Here is an 18,352-nt window from a genome sequence, read left to right on the forward strand (position 1 = left end):
CACTAAAACTATGTAAGAATACATTTTTAAGTTTAGTATTTAAGCCTCGTATATTTTGGTAAACCAGGGACATATGAGAAGATTGTAAACCATTCAGTTTTTTGGTATAATGCTCGATGATGATTGCGCCGAAGGTAGATTCAAGGAAGCTGGAGTCGATTTGTTACGATTCTTAGGTTTGAATTCATGCACAACTACATGAGGTGGCCAGAATTTAGGATCACATATGGTTGTAAAATATTCCACAGGCACATTAATCTTAAATGAAGCAATTTCTCGCGGAGTTGCGAAACTAAACTTCGATATAAAAACATTGGCAGAAATCTTGCTAGAAATAAAAGCAGATACTGCCTCACATCTAGTGTCTTATGAAAGCTTCGATAAAAATACTTGCTTGCGAGGAGAGACGAAAGACAAGGTGATGCCCGGAGTGGCTGACTTATTGTCACTCTTATGGACAAACAACAGCTTCTTGGAGTATAACTCATCTCAAAAAGATATTTTGTTTGCCAAAAAGCAAAATGCTTGAAGAGAAAATATCCATGGTAGAGGCTCTGTCATGCTCCAATGACTTATTGCATTCAATGGGCTAGATAACTTCATTCCTATCTCTGACTCAATGAAATAGTGTCAATATTTGAGTATCCTAAATGATAATGTCTGTCTTTCCGACTATCGTCATATCGAAAAATCATTTTTCCAGTAGCAGGATAATGCTATCTGCCATGATAGCTCGGGTCTTATTTAGTGTTAAAGATATTAGTATTCCATACCATACCAAACACTACTTGTAGAGTCTATTTAAACGCAAAATAACAATTTAGTTAAAGAAAATCAAAGAGGAAATTTCTGAGTACACTTGCCTTGATAAGGGATATGTCCAGATTTTTTGCAAAAATTAGTGGATTCAGGTCCTCAAAATGGTTAAATTTGTCTTCATTCTTTTACTTTTGTTCAGTTTAAACTTGTTTTCTTAGTATTACATTTTTGTCAAAATACTTATGCGGCTGCAAAAATCGTTGGCTTCTGGCATTTGTTATCAGCAGAAAGAACTGACAAAACATAATAGACAAAATATTTCGCAAATTTACAGTATATTAGTGTGCACTTTACTTTGGCAGTCATTTTCGCTTCGTTAAATGCAACGGTACTTAGAAAAGTAGACTAATAGTGAAATGTAAATGATGTCAGAATATATATGCCGACCAGTGTATTTCTATATGCGTATTTTGTTCAGGCTTAAGACTCTATAGTTTGTCAATGATATTGTCAATAATTAAATTATTTCAATCGGAAAATGCATTTGCCGATATGCCAGAAATCGTATTAATTGAAAGCCAGAACGCTGAAATTGGAATGTAGATTCGTGTTGACCACCTCATAAGTTTATATCTCTTAAGCTAAAAGCTTCAAATTTGGATAGTTGAGTTGCTGGTAATTAGGAGGTTACCTCTATCGCTGACCCAAAAAAAAATTGTTAGGGTCGTGGAATATAAAAAAAAATCCTGCAAATTTCACATTTTTGCTCGTTTTAAGAACTGAGCAAATATGAGGTGTTTACGGCCACATATTTATATGTAAATACATACACACACCGCGTGCATTATATGGTTGCAGACTTAAGTACATATTATTATATTTCACTCATGCTGAAAATAAGTACACCAAAATAATTTTGGAAATTCTGTCATACCTAATTAATTTTTGGACACTTTCGCTTGGCCCAGTAATTCTCCTGATCTGAATCCAATCGAAAACGTGTGGACTGAATTAACAAATGAGATGGTAGAGAAAAAGTGAGACAACAAACGCTAAATAGGGGACTGTGTCCAAGAAACATGGAGAAAGATTATGAATGAGACCTGCCAAGCTCTAATTAGGAGTATGTCCAACCGGATAGAAAAATTGTTTGAAAATAAAAGGGGATATACAGGAAATTAATCCAAAAATAGAATTGCAAAAGACTTAGAATGATTTGAAAACAAGTAATCTGATATTCTACTCATTCTGCACTTCTGTTATGCACACATGCATTTACACGCATCCATACGCACGTATAATCACGCGCTCTGCTGACTGTGTTTGGGCTGCGCTGCAGTGTGGGCAATATTATGAGAATTAAATTGTTGAATAGTTTCTTTTAGACTATCTTTATGAAACTTTCAGAGGGTGATCATATGGTTAAAATGTGTGTACACTCCAAAGCAAAAGTTTCTAGTACTTGAAATGATTTTTTTACAAATTGTGCGCGAATGTGCGTGGTATCCAAAACTGAAAATTACAAAATCGATCAACTGTATATACACAGTAAATCTGAAGTCTCTAGGTCTAAAAGTGTTCAAATTAGGCAGTAAAGTCGTAGGATAAATAATTTTCTAACTGATTTTCGATAAGGTTTTTTATCGATTTTTTGTGATAAACTCGATATCCGCGCTGTATATACGCACATTTAAAAAAAAAGAGAGGTCTCTAGCTCTTAAATCTTCTGAAATCGACGCGTTCAAACATACTGACAGACAGACGGACAGGGCTAAATCAACTCAGCTCGTCGCCCTGATCAAGAATATACTTTGTTGGCTCTGCCACGCCTCCTTCTGCCGTTTACATACATTTCAACAAAACCCTGATTTCCCATTTTCAATCGTTCAGAGATGTTTTGAAGTCTCGCTACTCTAAAATGGAGTTGCGTTGCCTTTACCATCCACGCTAGTAGCTAACATAAATAACTTCAGAGCGTCATCTGACAGAACTTCAGTAACAGCTGGAAAATCCGGAAATCAATCACAATTCTTAGAACATTCTTAAATGCGCGGGTTTTTGTCCGTACGCGTAGAATCAATGATGAATGTGTGTACATATATAGGAAAATACCCCTGATCTGCTGCTAGCTTGGAGCCGGTATCTAAACCAAAATTAAATTTCCATAAATAATGCATGCAAATTAAAGATCCTAGCTCCAAAGATGGCTTCAATAGTCTCGAAGAGACGGACAGCTATATGGACGAACATTGACAAACCAAATTTACTAGAGAATAGTATATAAATGGAAGAAAACCCGATACAAGGGCCTAGACTAAAACCAACATTTGTAAACTTGACAAGCGACATCGCCACTTCATATATAATTATAGTATACCTCACTCTAACTCTAATTGCGCAATCTAAATTAAATTAGCGTCTGAAAATTGCAAGTTAGAATATTTTTTTCCGCATGTATAGAAAACACTTGACGTTGCCCAGCGGTCATTGCCATATGCTTATACGCTTATTGATTGCCCGGCCAAGTACAGTAGAATCCGATTGTAACGACACTTAAGAGACCGTCGTTATACCCGGAAGACGTCATAACCATATAAGTTTGGGCACCAGGATTTTCGTCGTCGTTTCGTAATTTCTCTGTAACTTAATGCATTTAAGTGAAACGGCATACATTATGTATGAAATTTGATGTATTTTATATACAGTAAAAACGACTTGTCCGTAGTCCGTATGGTTATTGCGGCGAAAATTATAAATGTAACGTCCTCGGACGGTCTCTTGAGCGACGTTATAATCGGATCTCAGTTTAAAGAATTTCGAATCGATAAAACAAAATTGTGAATTGAATATAAATCATAGCTCGCAGATGACTGTTAATAATTCGAACGTATACCATCAGCTTCCGAGATAAACGGAATCAAGCATAAACACTCGATCTCGCTCTGAATAGGAGCGTTCGTGTTTTCCCCAGGGACCGTAACGATTATAATTTTTATAGCAAAAGTTAAAAAATTATTATTATTTTTTGATAAAAAAAATTATATCTAATTATTAAAATTTATTTTTATGATAAAAATCAAAAATAATTATTTCAGAACAAGTTTTATATAAAAATCAAATCATAACTCTTATATTTGATTTTTATAATAAAAATTTAAAATAAAAATTGAATTGAAATATCTCTTGAACTAAAGGAGCTAGATCATATATTTATATCTATATACAGTGCTTATCATAATTATAGCCCACTTTTAATCCACTTAAACGAATCGGCTGAAAAATTTTCCCAAATGGAATATTTCCTCAAAATCTTCAAAAATGAGTAGTTCAATATTTCAATTATGAATGGCAAAAAACTTTTTCACTTAAAATTCACGATTTAATAACGATTTCTTAAAAAGAAGTAAAAAACAAGGAAAAACAGCACCATTTTCTGTATCAATATTATAGCCCATATTCATATTTTTGTAAAAAAAATCCGAATTCGTTGCGAATTAATGGAAAAACTAATGTTAATACTTAATCCGGCCTCCATTTGTCTTAGTTAACTCAAAAATTCTCTTCCTCATTGAAACCACTAAATTTAATAAAAGGTCCTTTTCGAAACTTTGTTATTTAGTCATTGTCGTTTAGAATTTGCGTTTTAAGATATCCAACTGTCTGCAACTGGCGATTTTTGGCATACACACGTCTTGCAAGATTACCCCAGACATTTTTATCGGGTTGAGATCCCCAAAACATGCTGGCCAGTCAAGGACATCAACATGACATTCCTCCAAACACTCTTTTGTACGTCTGCTCACATGGATTCTGGCATTATCCTGTTGGAAAACCATTGGTTTCTCACGTAATTCCCTTGAATATGGAATGAGAATACTATCCAGAGCCTGAATATACTCTTCACTGTTCATTCGGTTCGTTACAAACTTCAATTCCCAGGTACCAAATGAAAAAAATGGACCCCAAATCATGACGGAGCCACCTCCAAAGTTTGTCCTTGAAAAAAACATAGGATCCTTCCTCAAATCATGCTAATAAGTATCAAACCCATCAGGACCATCCAGGTTAAACTTCTTCCCATCAGAAAATACGACCTGTTAGGGTAAAAATTTATAAATATACTGTAAGCCAAAAGACGATGATTCAAACGCGCGTATGTCAGATCGGCCGCAGTATGTCCATCGGCAAAACCAAGTCGAGCAACCTTGTGGCGACTTAGCAACATGGATGCTTTGGTCAGTTTAGACCTATTTATGATTCCTGAGCTCTTAAGTACTCGCCAAACAGTCATCGCTGACATAGATTCGGCCACATGTGCGGCCAAAGCTATACAAGCGGTTGGGTTGTTGCTGGCTTTCTTAATAATTTTGCGTTTATCGTGCGCAATTAGTAACGGCTTTCACCCAGTACGTCTTCTTGATCCTTATTCTTCGGGGTTATCCAAAAAAATTTTAATTACACTTAGACTTTTTTTTCAAAATTCGTAAAATACTCGAAATAGACTCTCCTGACTCGAAAAGTGAGAAAATACGGCCCTTTTCATAATAAGATAATTGTTTTCCAAGCGGCATCTCTTAAAAACTATCTAAATTTACTTAATTACAATGTCTGTAAAGCCAAAAGTCTGCTCCGCACTTAATAATTTCAAATTTGCGACAGTGGGCTATAATTATGATACACAAAAATGCAAGCAAAAATGCTAGCACAGAGCAAAAGTTAACGGTTCTTTCTTAGTTTTCCATAAATTGAACTAAAATTTTGATCAAATCTACTGAACATGCTCCAGTCTATAATGTGCTGTAAAATTTATTTTTAAAAAACCTTAAAAATTTTGTTACAACGGGCTCAAAGTTTAAGTTGCAGGGTGGGCTATAATTATGATAAGCACTGTATATGATCTACGCATTAATACCTTTCATTTGATGTATAATACGTATGTAATGTACATGTATGTATATGTACATATACATATATATTTAATTATATGTTTGGGCGCTTGTCCAGGGCACTTGGGCTGTGCACTTATCCGTACCTATTAAGCAGGTAATGTGAGGGGGAGACAGAACAAATATAGCATAATCACTGTACATACATATGTTAATGTGTATATAGATGTATTATTGTCATGTATTATTTCCCGTTTTCCTCTTCGTGTGAGCGATTTGGATGAAGAGCAATGAGAATCAGTAAGTGACGAATAACTGAAAAAATCTTCGCAAGCTTGCCTTTTCACATACGCATGCACAAATTCACACTCACGTACGCTCATTATGGGTCTAGCGAGCACAACCCAGCACAACAAAACGCATCCGTCTGAGCGCGATCGATCCTGTTGAAAGTCTGTTACAAAACCATCACACTCAGACTTTTTATACCCTGAACCCATTGAAAATGGGAAATCAGGGTATAATGGTTTTGTGAAAAGTATGTAACGGGCAGAAGGAGGCGTGGCAGACCCCACAAAGTATATATATTCTTGATCAGCGTGACGATCTGAGTCGATATAGCCCTGTCCGTCTGTCCGTCCGTCCGTCCGTCCGTCTGTCCGTCCGTCCGTCCGTATGAGTGCGTCGATCTCAGAAGTTATAAGAGCTAGAGAGCTGAAATTTGGCATGCATACTCGTGAGTACCATACGCAGTACGAGTTTGCTTTATTTTTTCGATAAATCGTCCGATAACTTTTTTATCGAGAATAATCGAAAAATTGATTTTGTTTTTTAGCCTAATTTGAACATTTTTAGACCTGGAGTCTTCAAATTTGCGTTGTATATAAAGTTAATCGATACAAAGATTTTGTAATTTACAGATTTTGGATACCACGCCCCCTTCTCCCCCAATTTGTGAAAAACGCATTTCAAGTACTAGAGACTTGTGCTTTGGAATGTACACACATATTTACCATATGATTACACTCTGATCATTAAGATCGTATGTCTACAAAAGAAATTATTCGACAAATAAGTTCCCATAATATTGCCCACATTGCAGCGCAGCCCAAGCGCAGCCGCTGCTTACTGCGCAGTTAGCAGAGCGCAGGCTTATGCGTACGTGTGGATGCATGTGTATGTATGTATGTGTGCATAAAAGAAGTGCAGAATGATTAGAATATCAGCTTAGAGGGTTCAGGGTATCTCCTAGTCGAGCAGTCTCGACTAGAGTCTTCTTACTTGTTTCTCATAGTCTAGATCCTTAATACATAGAGCTTGCAGGGTCGAGACGATTTCATCCAGCAGTCTCGACTATAGCACACTTACTTAATTAAATTGCTGATACTCACATGTACAATTCCCAGTGTCTCAAAAAACCGGGACGTCTTTGAATAAATATTGACTAGGGGCACAAGGTATCTTCGAGTTGCGCCTTTCCAGCTCGTATATATTCATTCACTGTTTATTTATTCAATAAACAGTTCGTTTGTAATGCTTTATAAATAGCTTTATGAGAGAGGCTGCTGTACTGAGGTACAAACTAGAATGTGTAATTTAAATACTCATTTACATGGAAGATAGTCTTAAATATGTGCATCTTTAATACAAAATACATGGGCATTATGTGCTGCCAGCATGAAGTTTTTATAATCTCTCGAATGTAAAAAGTAAATGTAAATAAATTTATATATAATTATATGGTAACCTCCGTAAATTGTATATGTGGATTTGACCAGTAGTGCACGAATATGTGCAGTAATAACCTGAAGTGATAAAATGTGTGGACCTAGATTAAGTTACCCAATACATGTACGAATACGCATGTCTATGTATAGGAATGTGAGGCGAACATTTTTATACCCTGAACCCATTTTCAATGGGAAATCAGGGTATAATGGTTTTGTTGAAATGTATGTAACAGGGGAAGGAGGCGTGGCAGACCCCACAAAGTATATATATTCTTGATCAGGGCGACGAGCTGAGTTGATTTGGCCCTGTCCGTCTGTCTGTCCGTCTGTCCGTCCGTCCGTCCGTCCGTATGTATGAACGCGTCGATTTCAGAAGATATAAGAGCTAGAGACTTCAAATTTTTTTTTTTAAATGTCCGTAATTACAGCGCGCATATCAAGTTTATCATTAAAAATCGATAACTCAACCCGATCTTTTTTTATCGATAAAAAACCTTATCGAAACCCAGCTATAAAATTATATCTTCTACACCTTTATTGCTAGAGTCTCCAAATTTTTAATGTATGCTTATATGCAATTTATACAATTTCGGTTTTTGTTAAAATTTACCCCCACCCTTAAATTCACCCCCTCACCCTCACTTTTGTAAAAAGCGTATCTCAAATACTAGAGACTTGTGCTTTGGCAATTAATCTAAAAGTTTCATGAAGATCGTACGTCCACAACAAAAGTTATTAAACAATTAAGTTATCATAGTAAGCGCACACTCAGCCCATGCGTGTTTATGCTTGTGTGTATATGTATGTAATTGTTTGTGTATGTGTGTGTGTATGTGTGTGTATGTATGCCTGTGTGTGCGTGCGTGCGTGTGTGTGTGTGTGTGTGTGTGTGTGTGCGTGCGTGTTTCTTGTGTAAGCTGAAAGACTCGGAAAATTATTGAAATAGCTATTACTCCAAGGGTTCAGGGGATCTCGTAGTCGAGTAGTCTCGACTAGAGCTTTCTTACTTGTTTTTTATTAATTTCCTGTGCAACAACTTTTCGATATTTTTTTCACTTAATTCGAGGTTACTTTTTCGTATTGTACGTCTTTATTGATTTGTAATTTATTATTTATTTTTAGATCGCGTTAACTCAGCATCAATAGTTCGTCAGCCATCAGACCGCAGGCTTGATGGTAACGTATCCTTTCGATCTAATGGCAATACATCTAGTAGCACCTCTGTGCTTAATAGTAGCGATTTGCAGAATTCATTTCACGCTGGTAGCAATGCCAACGAGAGTGCTACCAGTAGTGGTGGTTTAGGTATTTCAGAACTCACCACTAGTTCAGGATCCACGACTTTATCTAGTTGCTTGGCAGGCACAGTCGGTATGACTTCTCAAAGTGATTTGAATACTACTGAATCACTTGAGAGTAAGGATCTGAAGAGGGAAACGTATGTATTCATAGAACACAAACTTTAAAAAAATATTAAAACTCATTTTGCAGATATTACCAACAACACAAAAATGCACAAGTCTCAGTGAACCGTTCGGAGTCATATAAGGAACGATTATCAAATAAACGTATCCGTAATAGCCGCCGCAAAACTTCGGATCCAAGTTTATCCTCTCGTACAAAGTAAGCAAAATAAATTAAATGTGGAAAATAAGTATATTTAAGTTCAGCTGTTTTTCGATGAGCTTAACAGTAATTTTGAAAGCAGAAATTAACACTACGTTTTGAACGGCAACGGTCATTTTTTATAATATATGACGGCACAAGTGGGTCACGTCTAAATGCCATCCGTTTACTTCCGTTTCTTTATTAAACTGTCTCGCTTAATGTCAATTTAAAAGGCTATGATATTATCTTACGGACAATCCCCAACTTAAAGTCTACATTATGGATTACACTTATTGACTTGCTGCACCTCTTTGCTTTATATATGTATGCTTAGTATTCGAGCTCAATTCAATTAGAACGGAGCTGTAGCGACGCACATACAGCGCTCTGTATTTTATAAACTTACAAAGAAAATTGAATGTGTGTTTAAGTGTAATATTAAACAGACAATAATGAAAAGAAAAGTTTAGTATACTCGCAGTAAAAGTTTTAGAGATATGATTGACCTTAATTATGACAAGTAAGTTCTCTGAAGTGATAAATAAAAATATATGTTTTTTTTTTCGTGAAATTATGAAACAAAAAATCTGGAATTCACAGTGATGATCCAGGAGATATGGGCCTGTCAACTGCAAACAATACAGGAAGCTCAAGCTCTAGTCTGTCATCAGGAGGTGGCTTTGATAGTCCAGGCACATCAATGGAACAGGTCACGAGTTGTGTTGCCCTATCAACCATTGGAACCAACACCATTTCAAATGTTGGTAATTCTCATCAGCATCCGCATAAGCTCGTGCAACAACAAGCAAATCAACACAGTCAGCACGATTCTTTTCAAGGCAGCATAGGAAGTAGCAGTTGTGTCAGTAATACAAATTTCTGGAATGTCGGACAACCTCTGCAACGTCAATGGAATTTTGAAAGTGATGATGAAGATTTAAATGAAGCTGACTGGAGCTCGATAGTTCCAGTCGAGATGCTAGCCATGCTAACGGATGCTGAAAAAAAGCGGCAAGAAATTATAAATGGTAAACTTAAATAAACCGAATACTATGTTGGCAGTTTAGTTGAATTTTGATTTGTTTTGTACAGAAATTTATCAAACGGAACGCAATCACGTACGCACTCTCAGGTTGTTGGATCGCTTGTTCTTTTTGCCTCTTTTCGACAGTGGATTGCTTTCTCATGATCATTTACTGTTATTATTTCCTCCCGCACTTATTTCTTTGCGCGATATTCATGGTGCCTTCGAACAAAAACTTAAACAACGTCGCGTTGAACATAATCACGTTGTAAAATATATTGGTGATTTGCTTTCGGATATGTTTGACGGCAAATCTGGGGAAGTGCTGTGTGATCACGCTGCTCAGTTTTGTGCTCGTCAGCAAATCGCACTTGAAGCATTAAAAGAAAAGCGAAATAAGGATGAGCAGTTGCAAAAGTTGCTTAAAAAGTCAGAGTCACATAAAGCGTGTCGTCGACTAGAGCTTAAGGACCTGTTGCCCACGGTATTACAGCGGCTCACAAAATATCCTCTTCTGTTTGAGAATCTTTATAAGGTTACTATTCGAGTACAACCCGAAAATACCACGGAAGCAGATGCTATACAGCGAGCTGTTGAGTCATCAAAAAATATTCTTGTTGAAGTGAATAAAGCTGTCAAAGCAGCTGAGGATGCTCACAAGTAAGTTGATTTAAGCGCTTAAAATAAAATATTATTTTTTATATAAATACTTTATTTGAAGGCTACAAAACATTCAACGCAAATTAGATAAATCATCATATGACAAAGATGAGTTTAAGAAGCTAGATTTGACACAACACCGTCTGGTACACGATGGAAACTTAACGATGAAAAAGAATCCAAGTATACAGCTTCATGGGCTGCTTTTTGAAAATATGATAGTTTTGCTTACAAAGCAGGTAAAGTATTATCTATTATTATTTTTTGTCACTACTAAAGTATGCGTGAAACATGAACTTACATTTCTATTATTTATTTTAGGATGATAAATATTTACTGAAAAATCTTCATACACCCCTAGCAGTCATCAACAAGCCTGTAAGCCCTATAATGAATATTGACTCAGAAACATTAGTGCGTCAGGAAGCCGCAGATAAGAATTCGTTTTTCTTAATTAAGACAAAAACATCACAAATGTTAGAGCTTCGTGCTCCTAGCAGTTCTGAGTGCAAAACGTAAGTCTCTTATTATACAAATCGAATTTTTATGCCCTGAACCCATTTTCAGTGGGATATCTGGGTATATTGTTTTTTTTACAAGAATGTAACAGGCAAAAGGAAGCGTGGCAGACCCCAGAAAATATACATATTCTTGATAAGGGCCGTTTGTCTGTCTGTCCATCCGTCCGTATGTATGAACGCGTCGATCTCCGAAAATATAAGAGCTAGATTTTTTTCTTAGGTCTGTGTATATCACGAGCATATTGAGCTTTTCTCAAAAAAGTCTATAGCTTCTGCTGTTATTTTGTTATCGATTAAAGACCCTGTCGAAAATTAGTTATTACGTTATATTTCCTACATCTTTGGAGCTAGAGTTTCCAATTTCAAATGCAGATTCATATGTATATTACAGAATTTAGATTTTTGTTACAATTTACCCCCACCCCCTCACCACTACATTTTTCAAAGGCTAGAGACTTGTACTTTGGAAAAAATGTACGTAATTTAATAATACAATCACAATCTAAAACTTTCATGAAGGAAGTTGTTGTCAGGCAATGAAGTTTCCATAGTAAGCCCATACTGCAGGGCATGCGTGTAAATGCGTGCGTATCTGTGAGTATGGGTTTGCGTGAGTGGCTCATGTGTATGCATAAACACGTAAAGATGTATTGAAATATCAGTACCTCGAATGGTTCAGGGGATCTGGTAGTCGAGCAGTTCTAATGGACAGCTTTTTTACTTGTTTATATATAAAATTGTGAATAATCAATATCAAACTTACTTGTTTATAAAATAATACAAATATATTATATTATATCAAATTCAGCTGGTTTAAACACATATCTGATGCTGCTGCATATCAATATAAGCCCCGAGCTAAAAGTTCCAACAGTCAAGATGCATCTGGCGATGATTCCGTTATCCCCACCACATCACAAATACACTCCAGGGAGTCTATGGACCAACCATCTGACCGTTCACAACCAATAAACCCTACCGCAATTTCTTCTACAACGCCTTTGGCACCACTGCTCCCAATCTCTACTATGTCACCAGCGCCTACAGCTAGTATTAACTGTGACAGCAGTGATCAACAAAGTAAAAGTCGAGGCGAAAGATTGCCTACAGATAGTGAATGCTACTACAATATTATGGCCAAGCGACGCCTCAGCCAAAATGAGCCAGTTACTCCAATAAATCGAACCATGTCCACTCGTAGTTGTGGAGAGTCAAACAGTAACTACCCTACGACTAGTCAAGACATCAATTCCGTAAATTTGCGTCACACCCAATCAGCACGTGAGGCCAATAGTGAAGATCGTGGAATGATCTATGGCTTAGTAGGAGGGCAGTCAAAGCGAGATAGTGCAAGCATTGTTTGCTCGAATAATTCTAATAATACACGCACATTAATTATGCAATCACCCTTGGTTGAACCTACAGCAATTCAAATTAGTATAAATCCTGCTCACACCGCTGAACCGGTTTTGACGCCAGGCGAGAGATTACGTCGTATAGATGCTTCTATTCGGGAGAGGTTACTAGAAAAGCAGAGAATTATTTGTGATATTTTTCGTTTGCCAGTTGAGCACTTTAATGAGATTGTCGATATTGCTATGATGCCAGAAGCACCCAAAGACAGCGCTGATATCGCATTAGCTGCCTACGATCAAGTCCAGATGTTAACAGGAATTTTAAATGACTACATGCATGTGTCACCCGAGATGGAAATATCAGCCGTATCGACAGCTGTATGTGATCATTGTCGTGAAAAAGAATTACATTTTGCGAAAACATCTCCTCCACCATTACCGAAACCAAAAAAACAGCAACAAGCTCAACAGCAAACACCGCAGTTAAATAAAACAGCGAAACATAAAACGCGCGTTGCAGAGGAGGTTGCTATACATGAAGATGATGACGGATATTGTGAAATTGACGAATTGCGTTTGCCTGCGATTCTTACAAAGTCAGCAGATTCGTCAACTCCATTACCTCCAATTAATTTTGGATCAGCTACAGAATGTAATTTGAACTTACCTTCATCAAGCAACAATATTGATACAGTTGAACGAAAACGCGACATTATCGTAGACCTCCCCTCTGAAGAATGTGCTGACAAAATTCATTCAAGTCTGCGCTTTAATGTAACTAAGTCAGAAACACCAACACTTAAAGCTCAAAAATCAGTGGAAGAAAGACAAATGGAAAATATGGCTTTATCTGAGAATACCGATGTGAATCCAACCGAAAGAAACAAAACATCAAGTCAGGCCCGACAACAGATAGATGAGAGCTTTCCCACTAAAGCGCTGCAAAGCATTGAATCTACAGACAGAAGTGTCCACGATGATATAAATGACGTGTACGATGATTTGGTCAGTTCAATATAAATGATACGATATTTTCAATTTTATATAGTTTGTTACTATTTTTTTTAGGCTGCATCTAATGAGGCTCATGTATTTCAATCGATAATCAAGAGCTCGTCGGGAATAGCTCAGCCAATCTCTCCAATTAATAATGAAAAAGGATCAAGTACATCGTCCACCAATCCAGTAGGAAACTTATGTAGGCTAAACCGCATTCAGCACGCTAATTCATTAGAGCCAAGCGTTCCATGTCATGTTCTTAGCAGCATCGTAAATGTGTTGAATGAGCAAATTTCTCTATTATTGGTAAAAATAAATCCTTATTTTTTAAAGATTTTGAATCACAATACATTATATTATTTCAGCCCAAAATAAATGAACGTGATATTGAGCGTGAACGTTTGCGTAAGGAAAATCAGCACTTACGTGAACTTTTAAGTGCTATGCATGAAAGCCAGCGAGTTGATGTTGTAAAGGTAATGTAATTTCCCATATTTAATATAAAGAATTAGTTTTAGTCTTATTAATATTTAAATAATAATATTATTTTTTTTTTTAGCTAACTATAAAATAAATTGTTTTTTTTTTTTTTTTCTTAAGGAAACTCCAACCGATATTCTAACCATTCTGCAGGCGGCTGACTCAGAATTTGATGATAGTATTGACACAATATCTAATACATCCGTAACACCGACAGCAACACCTTTACCGTCTGTAACGACCGACGACAATAATATGGAATCACGAGATCTTCCATTACATACGGAGTCAAATATTACAGAGTATGCATGCAGTACGCAAAACATTGATCGCAACCTGCGATTGCCGGACAATTCCAACGAGCAACGAGACGATCCCTTACATCCATCTAAAACTCAAACTGAGGAGCAAGACGAAGAACAAAGAATCGGATATAACTAAGTAAATTGGATTTAATAATTGGTTTGGAAAAATTTTTTATTATTTAAAAATATCTATACCTTATTTAAATCTTTTTAGCGAGCTTTTCTGCATGCGGTGGACTTACGTTAATGTAACTGCTCTACAACAGTATATTTAAAAATCGGTTTACACATAAGTCTTTTATATTCGTGTTAAACACACAAATTTTAGGATTCACACCTACTTCTTTTTCAACGCCAATGCCCAATTTAATTGGCAGCATTTGTGTTACATATTCTTATAATATGATATGACATAACTACTTGTAGTTATTTTTGCTTTACTAAGATGTACCCTGTAGTGGCTTTAGGGTGAAATAAGTTTGATTTAAAATACATATGTAAATTCCATTTAGAGACATTTAATAATTTAAAACAGCTTGTTCTTAGTTATTATGCAATGAACTTTTATTTATATGAAATATTGCGTATTTAATTGATGTAAAATACACAATAATGGCTTCATGTAAATTGCACAATGTACAATAAATTTATACACGCACTGCATTAAATGAAATTAATAATAATACAGTAAATTTGTATTTTTCCAAAACAATGTGAAACTTTTTGGCTCACTTGAATAGGTTTGAGTGCCAATTTATTAATAATTGAACGATGGTATTATGCTAACTTTAATAACCTAGACCCATTGAAAGTGGAAAATTTGGGTATAATGATTTTTTTATACCCTGAACCCATTTTCAATGGGAAATCAGGATATAATGGTTTTGTTGAAATGTATGTAACAGGGAGAAGGAGGCGTGGCAGACCCCACAAAGTATATATATTCATGATCAGGGTGACGAGCTGAGTTGATTTGGCCCTGTCCGTCTGTCTGTCCGTCTGTCCGTATGTATGAACGCGTCGATTTCAGAAGATATAAGAGCTAGAGACTTCAAATTTTTTTAAAATGTCCGTAATTACAGCGCACATATCAAGTTTATCATTAAAAATCGATAACTCATCCCGATCTTTTTTATCGATAAAAAACCTTATCGAAAACCAGTTATAAAATTATATCTTCTACACCTTTATTGCTAGAGTCTCCAATTTTTTAATGTATGCTTACATGCAATTTATACAATTTCGGTTTTTGTTAAAATTTACCCCCACCCTTAAATTCACCCCCTCACCCTCACTTTTGTAAAAAGCGTATTTTAAATACTAGAGACTTGTGCTTTGGCAATTACATGCATATTCATGCTATAATCATAATCTGAAAACTTCATGAAGATCGTACGTCCATAAAAAAAGTTATTAAACAATTAAGTTCTCATAGTAAGCGCACACTGCAGCCCATGCATATTTATGCGTGGGTGCTTGTGTGTGTATGCGTTTGTGTATGTGTTTGTGTATGTGGTTGTGTATGTGAGTGTGTGTATGCGTTTGTGTCTTTATGCGTGTGTGTGTATGTATGCCTGTGTGTGCGTACGTTCGTATGTGTGTGTGTGTGTTTCTTGTGTAAGCTGAAAGACGCGAAAAATTATTGAAATATCTATTGCTCCAAGGGTTCAGGGGATCTCGTAGTCGAGCAGTCTCGACTAGAGCTTTCTTACTTGTTAATTGTATGTACATAACAGGCAGAAGCAGAAGTGGCAGATCCCATAAAATTTATATACTCTTGATCAGGGCGAGCTGAGTCGATTTAGCTCGTCCGTCTGTCCGTATTTTTGAACGGGTCGATCTCAGAAGATATAATAAACCACGCGCTGTGAGCAGCAATATGGGTACGCACGTATTAATGTATATGAACGTACGTAGTTGCTGTGGGCTTATATGCATATACGTGCATACAATGGAGGAGTGAGAGAAGTAACGGTACACATTATATTTTTCAGAAAGATCAAACATACTAGGCTTTAAGTGACCAAAATATTGCATTGATAACATGACTCATTATTTTCCTATAATTATTTGCAAGAGTATTTTGACATTAATATTTATTAAATAAAGTGAGACAAAAACTTAATAATGATGATAGTAACAAAAATAGTAATAAGAATTAAACCCTCCTTAAATACCTGCAAGCGTCTAGTGATCGATTTAACCAAATGTTGTAATGTTTCTATTGAAAAATCCTGGTAAAGTCCTCAAACCTCAGCTACACAGTCTCTATAATATTGAGATCAGGACTCGGAGGTGACCAATCTAATGTATTGACTTCAATATTCCCCGAAAATTCAGTTATAATATAGACCTTGTGGCATGGATCACTGTCCTGCTGCAGTATACATGATTTTCCAATGAGCAGGTAACCGGAATTCGATGAGTGGTCATTCAGGACACGTAAATAATTATCCTTCTTAATTTTTCCATTAATTAATATCAAATTGGAGAGGCTATTGACACATGTGAGCCCCCAGAGCATTACCGATTCTTCACCATGTTACACCCGTTCGTACATAGCACTCTTTTTTGCGAATATTCTTTGGCATGATACACAAAGGAACTATTGTCCATCCATAATACTTTTCCCCAGAATAATTGCGGCTTGGCTAAGAAGGTTTTAGCAAATCGTTACTTTTTTAGTTTATTTTATAGTGATATTAAGTGTTGGGCTCAGCAATCATCGCTTCATTGTAATTGAGAGCGGCAGTTCATAGAATGTTAGCATTTAGGAGAATTTGTAACGGTTATCACGCTCTCCCTTTTGCGTTGTCTCTTTCTCCCACGCAGCGGCTCAGCCGCCGGCAAGCGTACATTGAATTTAGTATGCAATTAACTCTTGTTTAGAGCAGATACAGTGTTAGATTGACTATTGCATACATAGTAGCGAACAGCACGACAGCCTTGTCGCTTACTAGCGTCTATCACATAAACTTTGTAAACTCTAATAATCACTAATAAACTAATCGTTAAGTAAATTCAATCGTTTATTATTTTAAAGCTATTCGAAAAATCTCGATAGCTCAACATTTGCTGACCCCGACGTGATTCTTTTTCGTTTTCTTTTTACCTATTTGCATATGTATAGTGACAGTGTATATAGCGATTAGTTGCGTGCCGTTACCTTGCCAATTCGCCAGACACTATCGTTCGGTCTGCAATACACTGGCGCCCGTAAAAGTAGTATACATGCGAAAACTTCTGCAAATGACAATCTAATAAAGAATCAGCTAATTTCTGAACTATGTCTATGGTTAGTGACTGCGTGTTCTATAGCTTCAATCTATAAGTGATTAAGTTTGCATAAGCACAGTGTAATTACATTATTCTTCGTTGCGTTATTCTTCGTTGACATTGCACTCTTTCGCCACGGCTGCGATACGAGCGCGTCCATAATAATCGTACCGGTGTGCAACAATTCATACTTGTATATTATTTGAGTACCATAATATAATTCTGTGGCAGTTTATTATAGTTGCAAGTGCTCTGCTCAACAAATACGACTTATTCCAAGTTTTGTGTCTGCGCTAGAGCATACATTTACTTTTACTCTTGTAATCGCGCTCGCACCAACAACTTTGAGTTCTATCGTGTTACTCTTGTGCTGTACTCGTCATGGCGAATTTAGATGCTAGTACAGTTGCTCCCGAAGATCGCGTGCGGTTTTATAAGCTCAAGGTACAGTCGGTGCTTGAACGCGTAAAAAAGCTACAATCCAAGGTCGATTCAGATGCTCTTGCCGATCACAGTAACAGCATTTTAAATGTTCTACTGGAGCATATCGACAAGCTAAGCCACTCCTTTAGCAAGGCCCATGAAACTCTAGAGGAGCTCGATTTTACTGAGATGTCCAGCGATTTGCGCACTGACTTTGATGATTTAATAATGGCCATGCAGTCAACAATAATGTCCGAAGTTCAAAGTCGTACTGCATTATAGTTCCACGTTTAGTCGTCAAAGTGACCCTCCTCACGCGTCCGCTC

General features: G+C 36.5%; 1 protein-coding gene across 6 annotated transcripts in view; it reads left to right on the top strand.

Moving 5' to 3' along the window:
• RhoGEF2 (Rho guanine nucleotide exchange factor 2) overlaps window positions 1-15,010 on the top strand; it is a 43,102-nt gene extending 28,092 nt beyond the window's left edge. For 5 of the 6 annotated variants that reach the window (XM_018012619.2, XM_089470469.1, XM_089470468.1 and 2 more), the window contains 11 exons: window positions 8,498-8,813; window positions 8,867-8,998; window positions 9,584-10,011; window positions 10,076-10,667; window positions 10,729-10,906; window positions 10,989-11,182; window positions 11,997-13,548; window positions 13,612-13,848; window positions 13,908-14,018; window positions 14,143-14,463; window positions 14,542-15,010. In XM_018012619.2, coding sequence (XP_017868108.1) covers window positions 8,498-8,813; window positions 8,867-8,998; window positions 9,584-10,011; window positions 10,076-10,667; window positions 10,729-10,906; window positions 10,989-11,182; window positions 11,997-13,548; window positions 13,612-13,848; window positions 13,908-14,018; window positions 14,143-14,463 — 4,061 coding nt within the window. In that variant the 3' untranslated portion in view covers window positions 14,542-15,010. Of the gene's footprint in view, window positions 1-8,497; window positions 8,814-8,866; window positions 8,999-9,583; window positions 10,012-10,075; window positions 10,668-10,728; window positions 10,907-10,988; window positions 11,183-11,996; window positions 13,549-13,611; window positions 13,849-13,907; window positions 14,019-14,142; window positions 14,485-14,541 lie in introns of all 6 variants that reach the window. The other variant, XM_018012617.2, reaches the window with a different exon arrangement.
• The last annotated feature ends 3,342 nt before the right edge of the window (window positions 15,011-18,352 follow it).

This window comes from Drosophila arizonae, chromosome 5, assembly GCF_054131065.1.
Source record: "Drosophila arizonae isolate 15081-1271.41 chromosome 5, UAZ_ARI_1.0, whole genome shotgun sequence".
Taxonomy (NCBI): domain Eukaryota; kingdom Metazoa; phylum Arthropoda; class Insecta; order Diptera; family Drosophilidae; genus Drosophila; species Drosophila arizonae.